Source organism: Lepidothrix coronata, unplaced genomic scaffold, assembly GCF_001604755.1.
Source record: "Lepidothrix coronata isolate B3197 unplaced genomic scaffold, Lepidothrix_coronata-1.0 Scaffold203, whole genome shotgun sequence".
In the NCBI taxonomy this organism is placed as follows: Eukaryota; Metazoa; Chordata; class Aves; order Passeriformes; family Pipridae; genus Lepidothrix; species Lepidothrix coronata.
This window is the reverse complement of record NW_016690383.1, coordinates 1,485,363-1,512,105: the sequence shown is the minus strand read 5'-3', so window position 1 is coordinate 1,512,105 and position 26,743 is coordinate 1,485,363. Positions and strand designations below refer to the sequence as shown.

The 26,743-nt window shown below is 43.5% G+C and overlaps 1 protein-coding gene across 3 annotated transcripts; it reads right to left on the bottom strand.

Moving 5' to 3' along the window:
- Positions 1–1,491: 1,491 nt before the first annotated feature.
- On the bottom strand, positions 1,492–26,743 carry LOC108506041 (merlin-like). 3 transcript variants are annotated; one of them, XM_017832636.1, is made up of 19 exons: positions 26,665–26,743; positions 21,036–21,271; positions 19,471–19,588; positions 17,700–17,825; positions 17,214–17,336; positions 14,047–14,130; positions 13,194–13,262; positions 12,919–13,001; positions 11,621–11,696; positions 11,044–11,181; positions 9,205–9,279; positions 8,570–8,683; positions 8,013–8,135; positions 7,223–7,440; positions 6,239–6,341; positions 5,426–5,553; positions 4,703–4,853; positions 3,817–4,026; positions 1,492–2,850 (listed from the first exon to the last, which is right to left on the bottom strand). In XM_017832636.1, the coding sequence occupies exons 2-19, from the start codon at positions 21,041–21,043 to the stop codon at positions 2,815–2,817; spliced, it is 1,983 nt and encodes a 660-aa protein (XP_017688125.1). In that variant the 5' UTR covers positions 21,044–21,271; positions 26,665–26,743; the 3' UTR covers positions 1,492–2,814. The 3 variants fall into 3 exon arrangements, with proteins under 3 accessions (XP_017688125.1, XP_017688126.1, XP_017688127.1); XM_017832637.1 differs by lacking the exon at positions 26,665–26,743 and adding an exon at positions 24,418–24,658; XM_017832638.1 differs by lacking the exon at positions 21,036–21,271 and having other exon boundaries at positions 26,665–26,741.

Sequence of the window (26,743 nt, the reverse complement as noted above, 5' to 3'; positions counted from 1 at the left end):
TTCTCAGGCCTCTCTCACCCTCTTTGCACTACACACCACGATTCTTCCACGCTCTGCAAATTTAACAGGCCAATGCTTGTTACAAATAGCATTAATAAAAATATCACATAGCACAGGAGCCGTGGGGTCCCACATGCTCCTGGCAGTCATGGATGGAATCCACTCAGAAGGCCATTTCCACAGTCTGACAATGACAATGAGGTGTCAGAACCAATAGAGGATTTTTTTTGTGATTTGGGGAGCTGGCTCATACCCACGGGACTAAGCTGTGCATGCAATAATCACTTCTCGGAATATAGTGCTTGCAATTTTTGAATCCCCGTCAAGAATGATGTCAAGTTAAACTCCAGGAACAGAACAGGAGCAAGTTCATGGCAGTGTGGGAACATAGGAATTGGCAGAGATTCCCAAGGAGCGACGCAGGCTTTCCCAGCCAGGTCTTTCTGAGCACGTCTGAGCTGTGCACAGAGCAGCATCACAGCACCCTCTGCTGCCTGCTGGTCCTCACGTCCTCACCAGGCAGCTTGAGTTGGGCTTTGAGCTGACAGCACCATCAGATAAACACCTCATTCTTCAGGGTGACAAATCTTGTAATTACTGATTAGGACTGTGTTCTCTTCCCTGCCTTGGGGGAAAACAGGGCTCAGGCTTCTCATACTTCCATCAGCTGAAGGAGACTCTCACATCCAGTGGTCAATACTGCAAGTGAATGTGAGCATCAGAAGCACCAACTTACAAGGTTTAATTGCTGCAAATATTTATTCAGGCTTTAAACTAACACCCCAGTGTCACTTCTCTTTGCAGTGCATCTGACTCCACCTGTGGTTGTGCAAGCATTTCTCCTGCATATCCCAGCTCCTCTTGCCCCATCTAAATCATTCCAACATCCATTAAGTGTGCAGGAACACGGTGCTGCACATGAGCAATGCACAGCAAGAACACATGTGAGCCAGCTGGCAGCAGGGTGGCCTTGTCCTTTTCTTCACTGTGAAATACAGGACCAAGTCCAGAGAAGTAAATCAGTGCTCCACATGGAGCAGTTCTCTCCCTCCATGCCCATGATGCAGCTCAGATACAACAGCAAAAGGAAGCTCAGGCACGTGTGAAGGATGAGGGCACAAGCTCAGTTATCTGTGGCAAGACACATGCAAAAAAAAAGAGGGAACAGGAAAAGAAGAACCAGGGAAATCCCAGAACTCCTCCCCACCATCAAATCCGAGAATGCCATGCTCAAAGTTGCTTTGTGCTGCTTCCCTCTAGGACCATCTCCTATCTGATATAGGACATGGTTCACTGTCCCAAATCCTGGCCAGTGCTCCCTCCCTAACCCTGGGACCTTTTGACAGCATCTGCCTCATCCTTCTGGCATCTCGAACAGCTTCTCCCTCTCACACACAAGGCTGCTGCAGACAGCTCAGAAACTATGTAACAGCCAATAGTCTGCAAACATCATGTGCCAGACAGAGCTGTGAGAGAATTAAGACACCCCAACCCACCCACCCAAGGCAGCGATTGCTCCCAGGGCTGGGAACACACTCAGGATCACTTATGTCCCTCTCCACGTGGGGCTGCCACCACTGGTACAAGCCTGACCCGGAGCTGGCTGCAGTTGCCATCCCCCACTGTGCTCAGCCTGGTGCAGATCTCTACAGAGATGTGTGTGTTTGTTCTTCAAACCTGCCTTGTTAATGTTGTAGGAATATTGACACAACATTCCCCTCAAAGCTGTTACTAGCAAGCGGAAATTGAAGCTTTTTATTGAACTTTTTTTTTTCTTTTTACTCTTAGCTTTTAGAACAAGATATTTAGCAACATTAACATTCATTTTCACATCACGTCACATGCTACTACTTTAGCCGCAGCTGCATAGTTTCCCCACAAGCTCTCAGAGTGAAGATTTATGGTGGAACAGACACTTAAACACACACAAACCTGGAAAATGCAAGTGGGTTTTACCAATGAGGCAATTTGCTGCATGCATTTCTCCATCAGAAACAAGTCCAACTTCAGCAGACACCAACAGCATCTTTTGTCTTTGTCTAATTTGGGAGTTTCTGTGTTACACAAAACTGGGAAGCCAGTTAATGTATGCAAAGTTTGCTCGAGCAGCAAAAGCAACAGCAAGTGCTTCATCTAGTCAGAGACTGTAAGAGCAGAAGCTTTTCATTCCAAACAAAGGATTCCCCCAGGAATGAGAGGTATTTGAAGGTGTCCACTTCTACATCTGGAATTAAAAGCTGAGATTTCTCACAGAGAAATGCAAATCAATTAAGTGATCCAAGAAATGTTTGGGGAGGAAAAGGAAAATATTTGGCAGGCAAACACTAAAACGTTGAGCATCTCTGTGGGAGTCGTGCCCCATGGACCAGACCAAAAACATAATTATGCTATTGTGTAGGTAAACACCGAGCTTGTGTACAATTTTCTCATCCCAAACACCTCCTGGGCACTTGCTGCCTCACATGCTTCCTCCAGCAGTACAGCACAGCACTGGTAAGTCAGTGTGTGAAAACACCTGGGGGAGGAAGGTTTAGCAAAGTGTAAAGTGTCTCTTCAAAAGTGCATAAGCAGTAAACAACACTCCTCTGGGTTTGCATGTTTACCATTGTACCCAGAGACACTGGTCACGTTTTACAGGGGCAGTTTTAGTGCTCCCAGCTGATGTCCCTGCCTGGAGGCTGAATGGCACCTCTCTGACCACAGTACCATGTCCCTTTACAGGCAGAGCTGCCCAAGTGTCCTATACAGGTCCATTCTACAGCAGTCAAAAAGAAGGCCACCAGTCCTACCAGTCTGGCAAGGAAACGAGATGCTTCAAATGTAGATGACATCTGAATCATGCTGCTGAACCTGCAGGCAAAGCAAAGAGGCAAAATTAGTTCCACCTTAAAGTAACTCCCTTTGGTCTGGGTCTTCCTTTACCTCCAACTCTGGGGCCTTTTGCAAGATGCCCTGCAATATTTTTTTCTTCCTTCTTTAAACCAGTGTATTTGCCTCACCCCTGCCACCTGGATGAGGTTGGTCTTAAAAGTTACTTCTGTTATTTGCCTCAGAAAGAGCTGATCCCTCATCTGTTGCTACATTCAACTGTGTTCCTTCTAATCACACAACTCTGAAGACTGAAATATTGAATGTTCTATAGTAGAGCTTCTAACTGATCCTGAACCCCCTCAGTTTTGTTCATATAAGCCAGCAGCAAATACATCAAGCTTTCTTCATTCCCAGTACCTTGCACAAATAGCATTCCCTACAGAAAAGCTGATTTCTTTCCCAGTGTTCAAGACCACACACCCTTCTTGATTCTCCAGTCCAGTGATATCAAAAAGCAGGTTGTTTTTTCATAAAACCCAGCTTATAGCTCTTCTGGACTCTTTGACAGGGAACACATAGAAGAGAACTGATCTGTTGGAAGCCTGGGTATTTATTGGTGTCTTCCTCCCTGCCTTTTAAAACCAGAAGACAGCCTGTTTTAAGCTCTCTGTACCTGGGGGCACATTTCTCATTTCCAAGCCTGGCTGATACAAATTAAATTTAACACAGATCCTCCTACTGTGTATGGGCATCTCTGCTTCATTTACCAAGGCTTACAGCTTTGCATTCCAGCTTAGATCGTAAGGGAGAGAAAACAGGTGGCCTCAAACACTCCCAAATGATGTGCCAGCACAGGGTCTCCAAAATCATGCAACAGCCTTGCACTGACTTGTCATCTGAGAGGCTGTGACAGAGCTGGACAAACCAGGTCCCTACAACCAGCCATTCTCTCTGGACTCTAAACTTTTAGTCAACATTTGGGAATTTGCTTACAAATCTGATTACCTTTATAATCTGTTTTCTGGTTTCTGTGCCCACACTGTTGGCAACCAATGAATTTGCTTGAGAAGATGACTTTTCCATTGGCACTGTGTGCTGAATTTTGTTGGTACAAGGCCAGCTGCTTGCAGTGTTTAACAAGTAAGCAGGGAAAGGTCTTTGAAGATTTATATCCAATGAATCTCCAGCTTCAAAGGTTTTCATCCATGATGGGGCCTTTAAAAGAAAAGAGCACATGGAAATTTAATGCCCTCTCTATATCAACACTCATTAAGCCAAAAAGAACATCAGATGAATAGTCAGGAAATAAAGGCCATCTTTCCTCATAATTTTTCCAAGCCTCCCATCTCTCTCTAAAACTGTTGACTCAGAGCCATTTTTGCAACATGTGGAACAACCTGCAGACACAGCCAACCCTATTTTTACACTGCTTCAGGAAGAAGTGTTTATATAAATAACAAGCAACTTATGACAAAAACCTGAGTCTAGTTCCTCATTCCTTAAAAAAAAAAAAATACACACCAAGACTTTATGACTTTAGCAACCACAAAGCACATGAATGAGAATGTGATGCAAACTATAGGGAACCACATTTAAATGTGTTAGTTACAACAATTTAGTTTGCTGCAAGACCTTAAACCCTTATTGTGATTTCATAATCTGTAAAATAAACTGATTATTTCTTGCTCAGGGCACTGGTATCACGCCCAGGAAAAACACCTTAGATTTTGTTTTGACATGAATTTTCCTCCTCTGTGTTTGTGCTTTTGATGTTTTACTATCAGGGGTACTAAAGCCTTGAGCTGAAATACAGCAACTACCTTTGGCACAGCCACGCTGTTCTCCTTTATGGTCCATGCTGAGGAAAGGGGCAGGGGTTTAGGGTACGTACATTCCCTAAGGAGCGATCCAAGGAGCCCAGGACTTCATTCCAATGGGAGTAAAGCCCAGACTGTTTTTCTTCTAGCTTCAAAGCATGGATCTCAGACTTCAGTTCTTTCAGTCGGTCTTCGAATTTTCTGCTCTTTTCTAAGTAGTCGAGCCTGAGTCCACACATGGGAGACAAAAAGCTTAGTGACACCACATAGCCCAAGAACAGGTGTGTGTGGAAGGAGGAGAGTTGTTCTCTGTTTCATTTTGGAGCTTGATAGGCAAAATGAAGTCTGGCACATGTCAGTCTGGCTCCCCTGACCCAGTGAGAAGGAGGTTCACCTTCTTCTTTTCACTTCCTAGCTTTTGACCAAGCATTTCCTTCCAGACCAAGGGAGGAAAAGCCTCTGCTGGATTAGCTCACAGCAGTACCACACTTTAGCACTAGAGGGAAACTTCTCTCACCAGCTGTTAGTTCAGCAAAGTGCTTTGTCCCTGACATGCTGCTCCCCAAGACAGAAGGTTCTGCACTTTTCATGGCTTGATGCCAGCAGAAAACTCTCCCTGTGTGTAAATAGCTGGTCTTACACAGGCATCATCCACACCAGCTCAGTAAAAGGCCATATGTACAAGTAGGAGGCCATCCCAAGTTATTAAAAGGATGAACTGAGATTCCCAGAGATTTCCTTTTTATACTTTCCTTGATTAACATTCCCATTTATTTACACCACAAGCATACTGATACCTCTCTTTCTCTATCTCAAAGGAGAGTCTCTTGAGGTCAATGTCCTTCAAATCCAGCTTTATGGATCCTTTGTCAAAGTTGGCCTCTCTGGTGTCAGTTGGGGAGTACTGTGGGTACTTGGCCACGTGCTGAAAGAGGCAACACAAGCACTGTCAGTAAGATCTGATTGTTTGGTTTGGGGTTTATCTCCTCAGCTTCTGCAAGAATGCCCAGCTGAGCCATTTCATAAGATTCTGAGACACACAGATGCTCCTGCAGCCCTTGCCCTGTACCCAGCTGAGCTGCTGAAGTCCCCAGCCCACAGATCCAAGGGCAGAGATGTATCCTGGCTGAGAATGGAAATCCATCCTCTGCAAGACTGGAGCAGAAAAGAAAGCTGGGACACACATCCTTAGTGCTGCCTTCTTGCTGGAGACAGCTCCATCTGCTTTGCCTGATGACACTCATGGTCAATTCCCATGCCAGGATGACACAGTTGGTTCAGTACAACCATCTCCACAAAGTACTGCCTGATTGAAATGGCACAGAGTCAGTATTAGGCATGAAGGCAAGACAGTCTCTGCTCCCTAAGTCCCAACACCAGTCCTGTTTTTAACTTCTGTCTTGCTTTTCTTTACAGCCTGACTCACTGCCCTGAACAAACACAACTTCCATCCTCTCTACACTGTGTTTATGCACCACTTGGTCCCTCAGGTATTTGTCCCCTACTTGGATGCTGAAATGTCACTACTCAGCTTGATGGGGGCTATAAAAATGCCATCAACATCTGACTGTCTCTGAAGATGAAGTGGTGCCCAGTAGAGCAGAACTTACAGGATAATTAGGCCTGGTTATGTCTAAGAGTTTCTGCTTCGCCTTCCGTTCAGCCTCCCTGGCTTCATGCAGGTCTTGTTTCAGATGCTCTGCTTCCTTGGCTCTGAAAGATAAATATCCTGATGTAAATGGCTGATGATTTCCAGTATAAAGCAACACATGGATTTCAGAGCTATGCAACTCACTAGCTTCCAGAGAACAAGTCCACTACTTGATAACTTTACCCCAAGGCATGTGTGGTAGGATGGTCACGTGGAGAACTAACTGCACACAGCATGACACACACTTTCAGAGACAGTCCTGCATAAAGTGGCTGAATTAACATGTTTTTCCTATTCCTTATTTCCATGGGTTAAGCTGTGACCTGCTGATAGAGATTGTCCATGCCATCAGAGATCCTCCCTGAGGTGGGGAGAGGTGCAACATATCTGCTCTTTATTTTGGAAAGCTTTTTGGCAGTATCCTAAAACAAGCAGAAGGCCCTTAACAGCAAGGTTAAACATCCTCTGTCAACACTGGCCTGCTCTGCATTTTCAGGCAGCACAGTGTTATGGAACATGCAAACACTTGGAGTGGTTTACACTCTACATGAGTTTGCCTGGTTTGCACTTCTCAAAGATCTGATGGGATACAAGAGACCTTCACCTGGTAGTAATGAAGGAAAACAGCCTCCTAACTTACAGGTATACAGATTGGGAAATTTAGATAGTTAGGTAGCCAGTGCTCTTTTGATAACACTAAACAGAAAATGCTTCTGCATCCTGGATCTTTCCTACGAAACATCTCTAAAGCTTTGCATCTTCTCAATCTGCCTCACAAGCACTGGGACCAGGTGGAACAAACAAGATGCAGGGAGGTTTAGTCACTGTGAAGTGTCACTCCAGGAACAATTCCTCCCTGCTGGGCTTAGCTGTAAGAAAAGCAGCACTCTCTGCCCCCAGACATCCCTGGTGAGACCACACAGCCCCACCAAGCAAACCCCACCTGCGGTCAGACTCCTTCACCAGCTTCACTGCGATCAGCTCTGCCTCCCGCATCTTCTGCTCCATCAGGCGTTTCTCCTCCTTGGTTTTCAGGGCTGTGATCTCCAGCCTCTGTCGCTCCTGCTCGGCTTCTGCAGCGTTCTGGGCCAGCAGTTTTGCCTCTTCTTCTGCAATCTGAGCCTTCTCAGCCAGCAACTCTGCTGCTTCCTGGGATCGAAGCTGAGAAGAAATGATTTTTCTTAGTTCCTTGTCTGGCATCTCCAAAATCACCCCTGCAGACAGGCAGGAAGAAGGTATCTTTTCCCAAAAGATCAAGTGATAAAAATGTTATTTCTTAAATAGAAATTAAATATAATTGTAGGGTCTGGTGTTCTTCCTCTGCTCCAGAACTTCCTGCCTCTCACCTCTACAAAGCAAGGAGACACATGTGCATAAAGCTGGACAAAGGTATCGACCAAAAATTGAAGTCAGCCCCTTCAGTTGCCAGTGCACTGTGCCCCTTTCTCCCAATTTCAGCTCCAAGGTTACCTCCTTTCTCCCCCCTTTGCCTGAAGAAAGCACTTTGAGCCAAATACAGGGAGTGAATAGCTCACAGCAAAGGGAGACTATGGCAGAGCAGCATTTTCCCAGGTATTCCTGCATGCCCTTTCCACCAGGGATAAGAAACTCTCCAGCTTTGCCTGAGCTATAATGCCTGGTGTCTCACAGGAGCCATAAGACAAAAAAAATCCTCCTTCCCAAACAAGAAAGCCCCTCAAGCACAAGAATATTCAGATGAACATGCTGCTCACCAGGGCCTCATTTGCCTGCCTGGCTTCATCTTCCAGCTGGAAAAGCCGCCTTTCCAGCTCTTCTTTGGCTCTCTCAGCTTCTTCTCTGAGCTGCTTCTCCCTGGCCAGCCTCTGATTCTCCATCTGGGAATAGGAGGAGCAACACCACGTTTGTGGGTTTGCAGCAGAATCTCACCTGGGCCTGAGGCAGCGCAGCAAATGCATCCAACAAAGAACAGGCTGCTCTCTGTCTGGGGCACTGACAGTCACCAGAGATGCAGTGAGGAAGCTGCTTGCACTTTGCAGCACTCAACTCCTCTAGCAGGTAATACTGGTTATTTCAGACTGCTGGAAGAGCCCTTGGATTGATGTGTTATGTACCCCAAATCTTTGCTATCACCTATTCAGTCTCACAAACAGGACTGACATCCTCAGGTGCCACACACACGCTGGAGCTGTTCCCACATTCAATCCTGCTGCACTTTCTTACCTCCCACACACACAGGGCATGGGCAGCAAGGGCACCAGCTGGAATAATAATCACTGTTTTCAACAATACAGGAGCAGAAAGAACCTACCTTTTTTCTAGCTTTTTCTTCCTTGGCTTGTGCTTTCATTTGCTGGATCTCTATTGAGTCCACTTTTCTTCTCCTCATAAATAGGTCATGGTTTCCAATGCACAACTGGAAAATCTGGATAGGAAAGGTAAAGCAAATGTGATTTTGATGTACTTGTGCCCCAGCCAGAGGGACAAAGAGCCCCACACTGGCCTCACAGGACAAGTCAAGATTTCAGCACAAATGCTGGCAGTTGCTTCCCTTCCAAGAAAATCAGCACCGAGGGCAGGCTCATATAACAGTTTAGATAAGTTTGTAACAAGATGAGAGGTTCCTTCTGTCCTTCATCCTTCTCTGATCCCACCCCACACAGGCAGCTGCTTCTGCAGTGGCTTTGCACTTTTCCATACACCACGTCCCCCCCTTCCAGTATCTTTTTTTCCCTTTGTGATTTGGGCCTTCTTTCACATTTCACTTTTCTCTCCAGAGAGGGCAGAGATACTCTCCCTGACTCCCTAGACAGCACAATCTCCAGGAAAACATGCTGAAATTCAGTGCTCCCTTACTCTCCAAAGGTTTTACAAGCAGTGTTTCTCACTCAGGTATCAGCCAGTATTACCAAGCTCAGATTTAAAGAAGAAAAGTAGGACACTTACCAATTTGTTCACTTTGAGTTGAGAGGAAAAGAACTTGAAGACTTCTGCTTTTTTGTCAAGAGGTTTGATAGTTAACTACACAGGCAAAATTAAAAAGAAAAAGGAGGCACAGTAAGAAGGAGAAAAACAAAGCTGAAACTATTAATACTAATGCAAACTTCAGCTCATCTCCACTCCTCTCCAGGGAAGCAGCGATTTATGCCACAAATGTGGGGAGAGTGGTGCAAAACTGTTTGGCCTCAAAGAATCAGAACCAGGGCTGTTGTTGCAGAGGTTCCTCTGCTCCCAGAGAAGGCTCTGTTAGAGGATAAAGCCTCCCACAGACCCACCCCAGTGCCAGTTTGGATGGTGGTTTTCATAATAACACCACCTGTGCACTGTACACTACACTGTACACTACTCTGGAACAAGCACTGGTTATCAGGAAAACAGAATACATTAGTAATCCCCAGAAGCAGTCACATTCTTAAAGTCAGGGAGATGCCAAACACCTCTCAGAATACCAGTCCTTGCAGGTATAATAGCAAGGGCCTAAAGGACTTGTTCCTCTGACCAGCAGGTAACAGTCCTAGAGCTCCTGCTTTCTCACTTTTTCAGTCCATCCCTAAAGCTGTTCCCAGAGGACATGAAGGGCTTTCATGCTGCCAGGTCAGTACAAACTGCTCCACCTCATACCTTGGGCTGGGTTTGGCTGCATAACAAAATATGGCTCCATTCTTTAAGATCCTGTCTGCTGTGACTCGTGGGTTAGTGTGGTGGTTTAGGAATGGTATTCTCCAGAACCAGGACAGTTAGACAGAACTCTATTCCAATAATTCATTTGCAATGTAATGTGTAATTCCAGGGCATCTGAGTCACCAAGATCATGAGGTCCTACAGCTCATTTCACCCCATACGTAACGACTTGTGAGGAGCAAGGTTGTGTGTGTCACTAAATATAGTAGAGATTTAGCCCAGGGATGCCCAATTTCCCAACAATAGTGAGTTAACACAGTTCATTCACACATCTGAGGGGAAGTTTATTGTTATCAAGGACCAAAAACTCTTTGGTGGCAAAAGACCTGTAGGACTGCCTGATTTAATGTACATGCACCTAACTCCAAAGAGCAAATCTCATCTCAGTGTTTTCCAAAAAGCCCAGAGAAAACTGGGAAAAAGGTGTGCTGTCCTTTGGTTGACAAACTCCAGGTATGCCAGTTCCAATGTAGTTTTCCTAATTTTGTTTTTCTGATTACAGCCTTCCATGTAGCCCACAATTTGTAATGAGAATAAATTCTACCCACTCTCCATGGTACTTCCTACAAGTAAAAGCTCTGAAATCACAGGGAAATTGCAGTGGTAGGGTTGTGCTGGAGCCTGACATCACACACTGACAAACTGGCAGAGTTCAGGCAGAAAAAAACGGATCTCTCCCTGCATGTCTCCTCTTGCCACCACGCTTCAAACCCCAGCTACAAGGAGGTTTTCCGCTGGGGAAAACGGCATTAAGTTTTTATGGATCATCGAATTCCCGCTGGGATAACTGAGGAAGCCAGTCACGGTGGCATTCGTAATATCTATCTTTTTCAGAGATCAACACACTTGTTTTGCAAAGGACAAGCAGCAGGGAGGGAACCAGAACAGAGTGTGAGAGCTCAGAGCAGCCCCCGGCGCCTCGGGGAACCGAGGTTACGAGCACATCTGAAAGGCAGGTCTGTTATTTTTAGTTTTGTAACAAAGCCCCCCAGGATTTTCCCCTTCTCCCCCAAATTATTTAAACAGAGAAAGCTTCTTTCAGCCTGTTCCAAGAATCCCAGTCCACACCCATATAAAAAGAATAATACATCAAAGCCATCCTACCTCTTTCTCACTATAGGAAATGTTTCTGATAGCGCTCCACTCAAACGACTTGTTTGGAGAGAACCTGTTATTAATGCTGTAGATATGAATACCTTTGGCATCAACTCCAAGCAGGAGATCTGTGTGGTTTTTATTTTGCTAAAAAACAAGAGATATCAGTAAATGGCATTTATGGTGACGTTAAACAACCACGGACAAGAACCACACTTGTTTGAATGCATTGATATTTATCTGTATTTTTAGGAAATAGGTGTTTCTACAAAATACAGAGAATGTTGTCACTGCTACCTGATAACCCAAGTCCTCTAGGTTGACTACAGCAGCTCAAACTATTTCTCCTTCTTCTTATTACATATCTGGAGCTACTCAAGACCTTTGATTGTAAAACATTAATCTTAAATGTTTTATTCACCGACTCCTTTAGCAGGCAAGTAAAAGTCAGGACAATCACTACACAGCCCACCATCAGCAGGGAAAAGCAGAAGTTAGGAGACCCAGTTCCAAACTCCCTGGAGGATTTTAAAAGAACAGCACCATCATCTACAGCAATTGAAAACTGCTAAAATAAGGCACTTACAGCAATTGGAAAATAATTGACACCATACATTTCCAAGTCTTGGGCAATTTTCAGGTAGTTCATCTCAGCTTCATCCCTAGAGAATAAGGCCATGATTATAAGATTCCTTTCTAACTTTTCTTTCCTGGCTGGTTCTACATTCCCCACTTAGACATGAACAGGCAATCTGGTCCTTTGTACAAACGTACTTAAATTTTGCCATCTTGCTCTCAACAATAGAAAAGGAATAATAAAACCAGCATCTCAACAGAAAAAAAAAAGACAGTAAAGTTGCACCTATTTTGATTCATGAATCATGTATAGTGTAATCTTTGTTAAAATTCAAGTCCAGTCTTATCCTTGTGTTAGTTTTGCCACTCCATCATTATTATGTCTTGGAAACCTACCCTGCTATTGTTTTCCTTTACATGAATATATTTCCTTCAGGAAATAGAGTTCATTGAGAAATGAGTCCTGAACAAACTCTAAACAGAGCTTATGGTCGAGGCCAAAGAAAGGTCTCTCCACCCACTTTTCTCCTCTCTTCATGGTGAGGCACCAATAAGTCTTGAGGAAAATATTCAATAAAAATAGTGCTAAAAAGCCTCTTGTACAGCCAAAGAGAAATTGAGCCCAAATATTCAGAAAAGCTGCCCTTGGGTGCCAGCAGCTCCTATTTCTCATTTAATTGAATTTCGGGACATGCTGAATGTCTCGAAGTAGCTGAATGTCCACATGGGTTAGCACCAAAAGTCATGATGCTGTGTCTTTACTGTTTTGCTTCCTTTCTAAGTACACTGACACCCTTTTGAGCCCTGGTTCTCACAAAGTATAAAACATATCAGATTCGTTGTTTTTACTCTAGGAGGAGACTGGTGTGATCCAGCTCCGGAAACGCAGCTCCTGCACAGGACAGACATCAGCAACTCCAGGAAGCAAATGGCCTTAAATGAAAATGCAAAACTCTCAGGGCTACCTGCAGATTCAACACAACTCACACTCTGCAGGAACTTCTCTCTGCTGGCATATATGGACTAGGAGGCAGGACTCCTGTTTCAGATGAATTGGGTTATGATTCTCTGCAGGAGCTTCTCTGTTCACCTCAAAGCAAGTCCAGTTTACAAGCACCTGGAGCCCTACACAAGACACTTTTTAACCCAGATGAGCTGGTGCTTTTATCCTTAGTGATAAATTAATTAACACAGCTGGGAGACCCGTATTTCTTTGCTCACTGTACAAGAGCCAAAGTTCACTGTGGACAGCAAATAACCGGTGACTGAAATGTGTGGGATTTCCAAAGGCTGCAATGATTTCAGTACCTGGCAATACCCCTGTGCTCAGCATACCAGGCAGTGATCTTCTCTTCCCACATCTCTGCTGTCAGCTGGTACTGCCTGAGGACCTGCAGAGAAAGGAAGAAGGTTGGTGTCCTTTGAAGATCCATGTGCTGCCTCTCCCAAGCAATGTGAGCGCAGCAATGCAGTTCACAGCTCAGTCACTTTGCACAGTTTCTAACGCTCTGGTTAATCCACAGCAATATTTGTGTTGCAGGGCAGGTTCAAAGATTTGGTTTTATATAGAATAAAAGACTTACCCTTTTGGGTAAAAGCTCATCATGGGCTAGAAAGCCTGGCTCATGAAAATTTGGGTCGTAGTCACCATACTGTGCCAAGAAAGGAAAAGATAGTTCAGGTTGTTGGATGCAGAATGCTGAAGAACTTGTTGCTTGTGTAGTTTAATGTGATTGCTTGAGACAGACTTTAATTTGGTTCTCTTGCATACAGGGTAACAACATAAACAGGCTCCTCTCATCTGAACAGTCCATGAAAGTTACTTCCAGGCCTCTTGTTATGCACCTGTCCCCAACACAACCACTAAGGTGGCCTCTAAACTTAGACTTCAGTCCTAACCTGTGGCTCTTGGAAACTGCAGGAAGGAAGGAGTCTCCCATGACTTCATACTCTGAACCAGAGGAATGTGAGCTCCCCTATTCCTACAGCCAACTGCACATCAGCTGAGCTGCTGCAGAGGGTCAGCCCTCCTAAGAAACTGTGTTCACCTCCTGCCACTGGATGAGTTTGACCCTTGGTGGCATGAAGTGAACTATGTCCTGAGAGATACTAAAAAACATCATGTCCTCCCATTGTGAGCACCTTCTGTATCCATGGCTGTTTTTTAAAACAACAGGAAATAATTCTAGCTGGGAGAAAGATTACATTAAAATGTTAAGTCCAAAGCAGTCCTCTAAATTTTGAAAGCATAGTATAGAAAAACCCCCTTGTAGTGGCATCTAATGCTTATTTTTCTAACTGTGCCTGTACCTCCCAGGATGACCTACTTCTTTCACAGGAAATTTTAACACTGCTGTGTTTTACACACCGCCATGTAGATGTGTTGGTTAAAAAAATAAAAAAAGAGTCCATAAAAGAGACCTTCTATGCACAAACCTTGGCCTGAACAGCATAAGAAGCCAGTAAAACTGTTGCTTCTGGTGAACAATAGATTTCCTCATCCAGTATTTGTTTCTTAACCTACACCGACAGAAAAAGGCAGCAAGTTAAAGAAGCTCAAAATCAGGACTAATGTAAGGCTTGAAATGAAAGTAGACATGCCCAGACCATAACTTGGCACCAAACATCACCATTATGAGTTAATAACAGCAGCAATAAATTGGCATTGAGGAACACAGGAAGCCTTTACTTAACATTGCATTTAATGAGACCAAAAATGCCAGTCAGCTATCTCCACACAGTTATATAAGGAGTCCTGTAAAAGAAAATGTTATAAAGCATGATTTTTATTGTCTGCACTTCATTTCTTTTAACGATCCTTTTTCTTTCTGCTTTGGAAAAGTTAGCTTTAGATCATGTCAAGCATCAAATTTTAGGTTGGAAGGGAGCTCTGGAGGTCACTTGGGACCTACTAGACCAGATTGCTCAGGGCTGACTGGTACTGCCATGGACATACTGAAACCATAATAGTATGTTCTCAAGCTTTCCAGAATGAGAAAATAAAGGAGTCCTAAAAAGGGGAAGCTTATAGAGCACTAATTTATTCCATTTCAGCGGTCTAAGCACACAGGGACTTAAAATAAAAGCCCAGTATAAATGGTAAAGGGTTCTTTCAACCTGCTTTTCATTTTAATAATCTGTGGTGCTACCAACACCAGAGGTGTGATAAATTGTTTGTGAGCTTTTGTTTGATTTTAAATCAGTTGTGCAATTTTTATTTGAAAGCCCAGAGAGGGAAGGGGAAATTAATCTTCACAAATCCTCCTCTCAGGTATAATGTTTTTAGCCTAATAACAAGCACAAGACAACAAAATTTTGCGTAGCACACAGACTTAAACATTTCCAAAAGGAAAAATTACTTGTGATAGCACCAAGCTATCTTTACAAATACACCCTGGCACTGCAGGTGCTGTGAACTGAAATGAACCATCAAGAAAGTTTTTCTTTTAAATTTAGTCTCTGGTGAGTCCAATGTATGAACCTGAGTTATGGTACAGGGAAAATTCTTTCTAAGCTGTTAAAATGGAAAGAATGAAAAGAGCGACGAGACTTTTCTTCCAACCTGGAAAGCTCCAGCTTTCATACTCCGTGGTGCATATCGTGTTGCAGAATTTAGAACAATGTAGATAAATCCCCCATAAGTGTCTGGGGTTTTTTTTTCTGATCAGATTTTACAGGGACTTTTTGTTAAACTTCATAAAGTAGGAACAAATTACCTAATCTTTAAGCAGACAACATTTAACTTCAGTCATTTACACTGATTCAGGAATTTTGCAGAAGGCTGTTATGCCCCATTAATTTGCAAAGGTCTGAATAGTCAGTAGAGCTGAAATCTGTAGGCATCCAGATGTCTGTACATGTTTTTCCTATTAGCATCCAGGTGTGATCTTAAGTCCTTACAGTCAGGAAACTCTGCAAGTTCAAATTTGTTTCAGTCTTGTTTTCCTGCTTTGGAATGACAAGAATTTGCTAATTGCATATCTGCTAGTCAAGGCAGGTTCAAGCAGAAAAGAAAAAAAACAGGGAAAAAATCAGGATTAAAAGACTAGGAATAGGGTTCTGCCCCTCTCATTCGTTTCCAAAATTACCTTAACAAGCAAATTTCCAAGTGGTTAAAGGTTCTGGATGAAGTTCTGGTTAGTGTATTAACCCTCAGAACAGCATCATTTTCCCATTATTTCATTAACACATCCTCCTCAGGGAACAAGGGTATTTACTGTGTTTATCTACAGCTGCAGACTGAATTTATTCCATACACCCAAGCTACCTGCACAGACACATCCTGCTGAAAGCCACCGGAATAAAGCACCACACCAGAAGGCTGAAACTTCCCGAGGGACTCCCCAGCCACTGGGGAGGGAAGGTGGATGTCCCAGACATTGGAACAAACAGCTGGCCAACGAGTGACCATCCAAAACTCAATGCCTTTATCCCATTGCTCCAGCACCAGCCTGCTGCTGCAGCTGTGGACACACAGCAGGGCTTTCCCTGGGCGATGCATTTTTATTTTGGTGACGCTCCAAGAATTTGCTCCTTCATCTGCTTTTTAATGGAGCTGAGAAATTGTGTCCGCTGTCCGTTCCTTTCAAAACTTGCTAGATGAACAAACCTGTGTTTCAGAATGGCTGCCAAATTCTATGCTCTTTTACCCCTACAATCTAAAATGAATATTTAAGAAGGCCATGTCAGGGAGTGCTTGTTTGCTAGTGGTTTTGCTTTCTACAGTCCTGCAAAAGAAGATCTCCCAATAACCACCAGGACTATTTTTAGGAACTCACAAGTTTTAGTTTCAGGGATAGGCTGTAGCCAAAGGTCTTGTTCCATCTGCTGCTGATATGGGTGAAAAACCTTACTGTCCCCAGCTGCTTATTACCATTCCTTCCCTCTCCTCCACAACTGCTTCCACAATTGCCTGTGCAGTCACTCCCCCACAGCCCGTGGACATCTAATAACAGGCCTCTTCTAATTCTGCTCATTTTGAAAGAACAGGGTTAGGGAATGGTTACACAAGAGGGTACACCAGCAGGTCTAAGATGACAGTGACAAGGAGCTGTTGAGACTCTCTTCATCCACCTTATCTGCAGCCAGAGCAGATCAGGTGACACAGTCCTCAAGACAACTTCTTAAACTGATAAAAAGGATGGTTTCACTTACATTTCTCAGCACTGACCAGTTAGGGCAGAAGCCTCACAGTCCTCCAAGCAGTGCCAGCCTTGCATGGATTTTTTAACAAATACTGTAGGAGCAAAACCAAGTCTGGCATATCCAGATGTGTAATTATCACCCAAACTGCTAGGTGTAAAGGTCATTTTACATGAAACTACAGGTTTCAGTAATTTAACTCCAATTCCCAGCACAAAGGGTAAGAGAAGCCATCAAGAGAACAAAAACCTACAGAAGGCAAAACATTCAGCTCACCTGAACAAAACCACAGCAGTCAGGAGAGATATTTGTATTTCATAAAATTAAAATATTTAGAGAGATGCTCATACAGCTGAAGCAAGCAAAATCATTGAGAATAACAGCTGCCAACAAGATCAAAGACAATACAAAAGGACTGGGATAAATACAGAAGGAATTCATGGTTAAAAATTACTTCTGACCTGAAGGAAGAATAAATGCTGGGTAATTTCCTGTAATAGTTCCTCTTCTACCTTCTCTGGGTAGAATTTAGCCAAAAAATGAAAGCTAATGGGATCTTCTTTGGGCATTTCTTGATCTAAAACCTGTTTACAGATAAAATAAAATCAGCAGCGAAAATGATACATAAGTGTCTCAAGATAATATTCCCAAGGAAAACCAGAAAGCAGCCCATAATCCACTTAAAGCAGCCTTCCCATATTTTAGCAGGAAGGGCAATGCTGAGTTTTAATCTAAGAGCAATCAGTGCATATAGTGGTGATTAGTGTGTGAGGCTCCAGGTCACATGGGACAGAAGCCACCAGACCAAATAATACGATTTTATTCTTAAAAATGCTACCACGTAAAATTATGAGTTGTCACGTAACACACTCCTTTAGCTCCTGTGCTAGAAAAGGTGAATCTTTTTTATAAGTGACTGCCACACTGTAATATTTTGTTTCCTGTACCTTCTTGTCCATCTTTAACCAGGTGCACATTCCTTTAATTGTGTACTGCAGGCCAAAGAACCAAGTCTCCCTTAAACCAAGTGCTCGGCACACCAGGTCAAACAAGTCCTTTCCCTTCCACTTCATCTAAAAGAGAGAAAGAAAATTAAGAAAAAACAGGTATTTTAACACATTAATATTACTATATTAACGTATTAAATGAATTTTTTTTTCCATTTGTCTTTCTCCTGGGAACTCTGATTTCACCTTTAGATTTTCAATGAAATATTCCTGCTGCTGTGTAAGAGTTACTGTGCTCCACCTCCTCTCCTTCTCCTCCAGAGACACATCCACAAAGCAACTGGAGTTATTTAGCCACAACAGCAACAACTTGAGGAGCACAGGGGATGAGGATTGTACTATTGATTTCCTAGGACACAGCAAGGCTTTATTAATATTTGTTAAAAAAATATTACTCAATAGTTTACACAAGCTGGAGAGACTGAGGGAAGGCCAGGGGAAATCAAAGCAGTGTCAGGGCACAGGTTAGGAATGCTGAACAAGGAAAGCAAATCCACCTTTCACACACCTCAGGTATTTCAGTGGCACCAGGCCAAGCCTTTATGCTCCTCTGATTTAAATGAGCAGGAGCCTGTCTTCTGCAGCAATTTAGTAGCCTGGCTCCACAGAGAGCAAACTTTGATTAAAGGTCCCAGATTCACAGACATGATCCTCATTTTTTTTTTTCAAAGAGGCTGCACATCTGTTTCATCTGTTTGACTCCATGTTAAAGAGATGGTTTTGTCTAATTGCCTGGGTCGGCCACTAAAAACTTAATGGCAATAAAAAAAAAAAAAAAAAGGGAACTTTTAGGCAGTATTTGAGTGGAAAGCTGGAAACCATCCCAGCAAAAGAGCAATATCTGAGGAGAAGGGAGAGATAGCAAAGGAAGGAATACATTAAGCTGGATTTGTTAACCAGGACTCTGATCTCTAAATCAAAATTTCACAACTCTGCCTGCAAGAACTCTAGATCAGTCAAGTCTCATAAAAATTGCCAGTCCCATTGGACCTCAGTTTTGTAACTCCTCCAAATAACTGTATGTCTTATTTTGCTTTTGCTGGGTGATTAGGAATTAATCAGGCACAGTTCTATCTCCTTGATAGTGCAGCCCAATTTATTTAGCAGTTGATCACTTGCTATATTTTATTTGAGTCATTTCTTTAACCAATTTACTAGATAGCCATAACTAATAGAAGAAAAGCCAGCTTTTTCATTTGATTCTTTTTCTCTTTGCCCAGAGATACCAAACAGCCACTGCAGTTAAAGAAATAAACTGGAGTTTACTGGCCAAATTGAAGAAAATGTCCCAGATCAACTGAGCACAAAGATACCAGTTTATAAATTATTTTATAAGTAACATCTTAGCACCAGCTTTAACCAGATTTCTTCGTTTAGGCTGGCACTGTCCTGAAGTGTTGTGTCACTTATAAAAAAAAAATAATTTTGTGGAGAAGTAGGAATACTTACAAACAAGGCCTGCATTATGTCCTGGGATGCTTATGAAGAAAACAGACCTACTGCTAATTTAGCTGTGTCACCCACAGGGATTTCATGCAAAGAGCTTTAAATTCTGAATAGTTTGTTTCACAGAAGGAAGCATCTGAGACTAAGTAATCCATAAGAGATCAGTTTTAAGACCATCCATGAACAGATAATCTGAACTTTCAGAATTTCTGCCTTGCTAATACACAGGTCAGTCCCCACCTCCCCAGCATTCTGACACTCTTACCTCACAGCTGAACTCCATTTCAGCATCCACTGTTATAATTTTGACTTTAAAAGTCTTCGGCTGTTTCTTCTTCAGGCCTCGGATGGACATATTTTTCAGTTTATGAGGGCAGCCACACCTGAAATCAAACATGCATTACACTTAGGGATGGAAATTCAGCAACATTTCCTTGGCTAGATCCCAAAGTAGGATGAGTTCAAACACGCAGAATAAAATCACCTTTAAATATGCATTTCTGTGTCCAAGACAGGAAGAATATTGAAACAAAAAAATACAGTTCGACCTTTAAAATTAGCCTGCTCCTTAAAATAAGTTGCTCAAAAAATGTCATTGCTGTCTCTTCTCAGGCCTTGGCAAATTCTGGGTTCCTACAGTACTAGACAGAGCATCATTCAGGGCTTATATTGCAGGATCCAACCATGGCTGAGGGCGTGTAGGGAAGCTCAAATCCAGCCCTCGTGCTCCATACAATCAGCCACATCCCTGCAAATCAGGAATCTCTTGCAACAAAACTCCACAGTGGATGAGTGTTTAGTTTCATGAAAGCAATGCCTGGCTTTCGAATAATGCCAACACAAATATGACATTTTTCATCCATCCCCATCCAAGAAAAAATTCCCTTTCTCAAAGGTCAGGTACCAACACCAAATGCATTTACACTCAGTGGAACACCACAAAAATGCAGCAAAACCTTATGATGTCAGATCATCAGCTCAATCCTGTTCCATCAGTTATGGCTCCTTGAGCAACTAACCTATTGGATTTCTTTATAACATGAGATCTCAACTCCCTGAAATGATACAAATGCCAAAAATACATGCAGTGAAATTAAGCTGAATTTACCACGTTCTCTTGGGCTACCAAACCCACAAGGATGAGTTATTTAGAACAGAATTTTTCCCAGTGAAGTTCTTGTGAAATGAATTCAATTTTGTCAAAGGTGACAGAAAATTCCTTCACAGATCTTCTGTTCTAAATGCAATCAACTGCATGCCATTCAAAATATTGATGAGACCTGCTATTTCCACAGCCACAAGGGCTTTTTGTGGATACATTCAAACCAAATATTGAAAGCTGAGGTTAAATGACAGCGTGAATCTGCACTAGGCAGTTCTCAGGTGTTTATTTCTGAGCACAGGAAATCAGCCTGTAAAGTTCTTTCTTCTTTTTAGTTTGTAAAATTAACAGCTCAGACTTGCACGACCCAGTGAGTATCTGTGAACTACACAGGGCAAGAGGCTGAGGGATTCTTGGTTTCCTACAATATAAGGCTGTTACAGTGTGGCAGACTTCCAACCTCTCCTTAAGAAATTCCAAAATACAGTTCTAGTTTAAACTGAAAAGTTCCATTTGCCTGAACCTTCCAGGATTTTATAAAATGTCTTGCCCCCTTCTTTGCTCCTTCTGAGCTCTAAACTGGCTTGCAAATGCAGTGATTATTTTCCACTTGCTTTGTGCCCCTCATCCAGAAATTTTAAGTAGTTAAATAGGCAGTAAAATCCATATGGAAGTTTTTCTTTTCAAACTGTAGGGAAGCTGAGGCAGAGAACACATGGGTTAGTTACCAAATCATATGGACATCAGCAGCAGAGGTGAGGCAACTCAGAGAGGGGAAGAAAAGCTTGTGAGGAAATTCATCTTTCTGACACCAGTGAGAGCAGTTGAGTTCTCCTCTCCCTCCAGCTGGTTTTGGTAGAGCTTCTGCCGAAGTCTTGCTTGGTTTTGGGGCAACACACTTCTGGAAGGACAATGTGATAGCTGGAAACAGTCCAGAGGAGAGATCCAAGGGCTAGAAAATCATCTGTGGTAAAATGAAAGTACTGGTTAGTACAGAGAAAGGACAGGTGTGGTGAGACATTATAATGTCTGCTCTTCGTGAGCACAACAGTCAGGACAAGGAATAAGGGGCTTCATTAAGTTGCAGGCAGGTTGCACACTGAGGGAAAAAAAAAATCAAGAATAACAAGAATATTATGATGCTGGAAAAGCATAGAATGGCATTTCTGTCTTTCTGAATTTCTATCCAAAACAGTGTGACAGCTTCTGCTCTCTCCTGAAGACTGGAGGGACCTACAACCCTCAAAGTGTTCCCCCCAAGTTGGTCCTTCTGCCAGTGCCCACCACCAGTTCAAGGAGAGGCCAGTTCACACCAAGAATCAGTGTAATCCAGAGTGCTTCAGGGATGGGCACATCCTCAACCCAAATCCTATCACCCCCAGGGTACCCCCTTTCTCCTCAGGGATTATTTATTCAAGCAAGTGAAAAGCAGACCTTTGCCACAGAGTTTGTTTCCTCTATAATTTAGGCAACACCCCAGAGCACACAGCTGAGCACAGCTCAGCTCCTTTCCACTTAGCACAGAAAAGTGCTTTCAATTAAAGGGAAAGGAATATTAAAACCCAAAAACTGACCACAGCAGTGTGGTAACGTGACCACAGCAATATTGACACCGAGAGCACCATGTGAGGGCATCCAAACCAGCAGGAATTACCCCAGGAACTTTTTGATCTCTAAGCTGCAAGATGCAACACAGCTCACAGTAAAATCAAATTTTAACCTGTTGCATTCCAAAGGTGTTTTCTGTCCAGTTTTCTTCAAAACCTGAGGCTTACTGTGAATAATTGTACCATGGGATACAGCATTTATAGCATGAGAACTACAGACTTCTGTACAATATTGGAAACACCCCCTTCTTCTATTACTTCTAAAGAATGACCAGTGGCTGAAGACAAAGGAGAAAAAAGGTTCATAATTCATTTTTAATATGTAACTTGAAACAGCCAGTTGAATTAAACAGGAACTTGGAGTTAGGGCCAGTACAGAACATTCTGAGAGTTTCATATGGAAAGCTCTGAACAAACGAAATCTAACAACTGCAAAGAAATGTACTAATTTTCTCAAAATATGAGAAAAATACCAGAGCCCTTCATTTTTACTTTGAAGTTCTTTCATTTTTCTTATATAACCTGGTTGAAATGACAATATAATTTGTTCAACATTTCCAATAGCTGTTTTTTTTTCTTTCCAGAATTTTTATTCCATGGAAAAGTACATTCTGACTCACAGTGAAAAGACATTTTTGAATATCAAATTTTCCCCGAGAAAAGTAAACTGCATTTTAATCAATAGCACTGGTAAAGAAATTGGAAATGGTATTCACACTGAGCAGCTTAAATGAATGTCAGATACTGACAACAGAAGAAAAAGCACTTAACAGTCCAGTTTTTAGAAAAATAACTTCTTCAAATAAGAGAAATATTGCTGAATGAGACAATCTGGGTTTGCAATCTTTTGTTTAATGCAAAAGCAATCCCTGCTAACAACAGCATTTAACTGTGAATCATGTGCAATGTGCTTCCAGATAGAGTTTCTGACACCAGGCTCCAGGGATTTATTTCTGCACTTGCCACAGGGATCCAGGCTCGAGACCCAGAAGCAGCAGAACGTGATAGATCAGATCATGTCATAACCTTTCCAAAGGACGTATTAATCCAAAATAGGACGGGGTGATAAAAGATTCCCGTCCAGCCAGAATCTGGGAACAGACAGTTCAGAAGCTGTGAACATCCACAGCTCCTCCTGCACTTTGTGGACACCCACAGGGAGATGATAAAAGCTTTGTGTGATGAGGGGAACAGAAAGGCAGCGATGAGGAACAAAATGTGCAGGAACCAAACAGCCCCAACTCTGCCTTTCAGCGTGTTCATGTCTAAGATGAAAGAGGTGACATCCACCAGCTCTGGCTGGATTATAGTCTTGTCCCTCATGGACAATGTGAAACCAGGGCCTGAGCAAAATGTGGGGGTGAAAGGGAAGCTGGGAACAGCAGGGAAGAGCAGGAAGAACTGGCAAGGCAACTCTTGCAGGGACTGATGCTTATCTGTATCACAGCACCAGGTGGGCAGCGAGTTACACCACAGGGCTGCACTTGTATCCCGATGGGAAATAACCCACACATCAGATACCACTGACTTACAGCATTCACTGACAATTGCAAAGAGGAAAAAAAACATTAAATCAGCATTCCCCCCACCCAAAGTTCAATAACTCCACCAGAATTCAGTACCTTAGAGACAGCCACAGAGAAATACCTGAAGGAACAAGCTGCAGTTAAACCTGCCCAAGAGTCGAGAGTACATTTGATTTCCAGTTTAGTATTTCCAAGGTGAATGGATCGTTTTTGCAGGGCTCTCCACCGGATATAAAAACTTCCCTTCACAGGGCACTTGCTCCCAGTGACAACTGTGTGTGAGCTGTTCCCACCCATCACACTTTGGTCAGACACACTGCTGTGAAGAAGCAGCTGTTTTCACACACACACACAAATCAGCAGCACTTTTTAAGGTGAGAACCCCTCAGTCTCAGCTGCAGATAGGCAAGGAATTAATGGCAATTGAGACCCCTCTCTTACACCCCCAAAAGCAATCTGCCCTTAAGGATCAGCACATGCACAGGGGCAACAACTGAACCAGCTGCCACCGAAGTCCTTACAGGATCTGAAAATACAAAACCCTCGGGAGTGCAGTGAGGATGAAGGAGACAAGGCTTGGGGAGCACTTTAAGAGCCACCACCAGAAGATGCTTGAAGCATCAGCTGCAAAAGCACATTAATATAGATACTACAATTCGAAAGACTCCTGTCATCACTGAAATATTTACTGCAACTCTGAGTCGCAAATTCCCCTGACTCATTATGCTTCTCCCAGTTCCTGAATTTCCATACTTTAGCTCGGAAATTAATGCAAGCAATTTGAATGCAGACAACACAGGAAAGCGTTGTGGGATTTTTACAGTTGTTGACTCACGCTCCTGCCTGTGCTCCCTGCCCAAGGAACAATTTAAGCAAAGAATTCACTGTTTTAAAATGGGTCAGCAAGATAAAGGTTTTTCTTACCCCTCGATCTAAAAAGAAGTTACCTAAAGTCACCAGCTGGAATCAAGACTTACCTCACGGATCATTTTTTGAATGAAGAAGGAAAAAAAAAAATTCTTTTTAATCCAAAACTCCGTATTTTCCAGCAGACATCAATACCCAGCCCTCACAAGTTCTGCCACTGGGAATAAAATCCAAGAACAACTTTTCTGCTTGATCCCCTTTCCTTTGTTTCCATGAGCTGCAGCATGTTAGCGCCCTCTGAAAAATCAAAGAATTGCTTTCCCAGGTGATACAAACGGCTCTTAACCTTTTCCTGCCTGCACCAGCAAGGCTCCTCCCAGCTCCTCTCCACTGTAATTCAAGTAACAAGGCACTAAAAGAAGAGAAGCCAACGAGTCTTGACTTGGGTATCTGTAAGAACTGATAATGAACTTCCAAATAACTCCTTTGATAGTATCTGATCAAACTATTTCAACAGTGTCTCCAGCTGTACAAAGAACAGCCTGTTCTCCCCATACCGGCCACCTTTAGAAGGGAAGCTGCACAGAGTTGTCCTGTTAAATAAATATGATCCCCTACCTGCCCTCTTCCTGTGGTGAGAGGTGATGGGACACTAACACCAAAAGAGAACAAGCCTGAAAACTGGGCAGCAGCCAAAATACCAGCAGAAAATTATAAATGAACACCCTTAAATAAAAAGGGATGGCCTCGGCCTGAAGTCACAGGGACAGAGACCGAGAGCATATTATCTCAAAGGCAGTGGCAAAGTAAAAACTTTTTTTGCCATTATTCAGTTTTTAAGTGGTTTGGTCGGGGGTTTTTTCCCAGCCCTCCATTTTATATACAGATTTACAGAAACTAATTATCTTCCAGGTTATGGATAGCAAGGACAACAGGCCAGCTCTTACTTTGTATGGGCTATAATTATTCCAGATTTACGTGGAAAACCTTCAAGATTTGGCTCATGTACATCAGTTAACAGCAGGTGGAAGAGCACAAAACTTGTTCCTGTGTGGACACCTCAGTGCCACAAAGAGAGGCAGTGGTGACAGCCAGCTCCATCCTCGAAATTCAGTGTAATTCACCACTCACCCCTCATCACCTCCAGCCCAACACTTGCCTGCTGCAGGCTTTGTCCAGTCCCACAGCACATCACTGCTGGATGTGGGCAGGAGACCAATTATTTACACCAAAAATCTAGGCTGGATTCAGCTGTGTGAGCCCACAGGGGCCAGAGGCTGGGCAGGGCTCCCCCAAAATAATGGTGCCCTGAAGAAACAGGGTCCAGGCCCAGCACCTGCACCCCAAGCCCTTCTGACTGCAGGTCCTCCTGCCCCTCTCAGCTCAGGAGACACAGAAAAAACCATTTCCATCAGGGGCAGTGCAGAGAGACGACCTCACTTTAACAAGGACATTGAGATACTGGAGCATGCCCAGCAAAGGGCATCAAGGCTCGTGAAGGGTCTAGAAAACATGTCTTTTGAGGAATGGCTCAGGGAGCCACTGTTTAGTTGTTTTGTCTTGAGGAGGCTCAGGGGGGGACCTCATCACTCTACAGCTACCCGAAAGGAGGCTGCAGCGAGGTGGGAGTGGGGTCTCTTCTACCACGCCTGTAGTGAGAGGACAAGAGGAAACAGCCCTAAGCTGAGACAGGGGAGATTCAGATTAGATATTAGAAAATTTTTTCACTGTTAGGGTGGTCAGACATCGGAATAGGTTGCCCAGGGAGGTGGTGGAGTCACTATCCCTGGAGGTGTTCAGGAGGGGTCTGGATCTGGCGCTGGGTGATGTGGTTTAGTGGTTACACTGGGATGATGGTTGGACTGGACAATCATAAGAATCATGGAATACTGAGTTGGAAGGGACCCATCAGGATCATCGAGTCCAACTCCCAGTCCTGCCCAGCACACCCCAACAATCTCACCATGTACCTGAGAGCATTGTCCAAACATTCCTTGAGCTCTGCCAGCCTTGGTGCTGTGACCACTGCCCTGGGGAGCCTGTTCAGTGCCCAACCACTCACTAGTTAAAAAACCTTTTCCTGACATCCAACATAAACCTCCCCTGACTCAGCTTCACGCCATTCCCTTGAGTCCTGTCACTGGTCATAGAGAGCAGAGATGGGCACCTGCCCCTCCGCTTCCCCTCATGAGGGCGGTGAAGACCCCAATGAAGTCTCCCCTCAGCCTCTTTTTCTCCAGGCTGAACAAACCAAGTGCTCCTCATAAGGCTTCCCCTCCAGACCCTTCACCATCCTCACTGCCCTCTCTAAAGAGACTTTAAAGGTCTCTTTCAATCTTGATGACTGTATGACTCACCGACTTTAACACCTTCCCCTCAGCGCCTCTGAGGGAGGTGGAGCCCCCACCTGCGCCTTTAAATACCCCAGGAGGCCCC

Coding starts and splice junctions, on each gene's coding strand:
- LOC108506041 (XM_017832636.1), bottom strand. Junction 11,697..12,918: donor GAGCACAGGGGTATTGCCAG/GTACTGAAATCA, acceptor CTTATTCTCTAG/GGATGAAGCTGAGATGAACT. Junction 6,342..7,222: donor GTGAAGGAGTCTGACCGCAG/GTGGGGTTTGCT, acceptor TTTATCTTTCAG/AGCCAAGGAAGCAGAGCATC.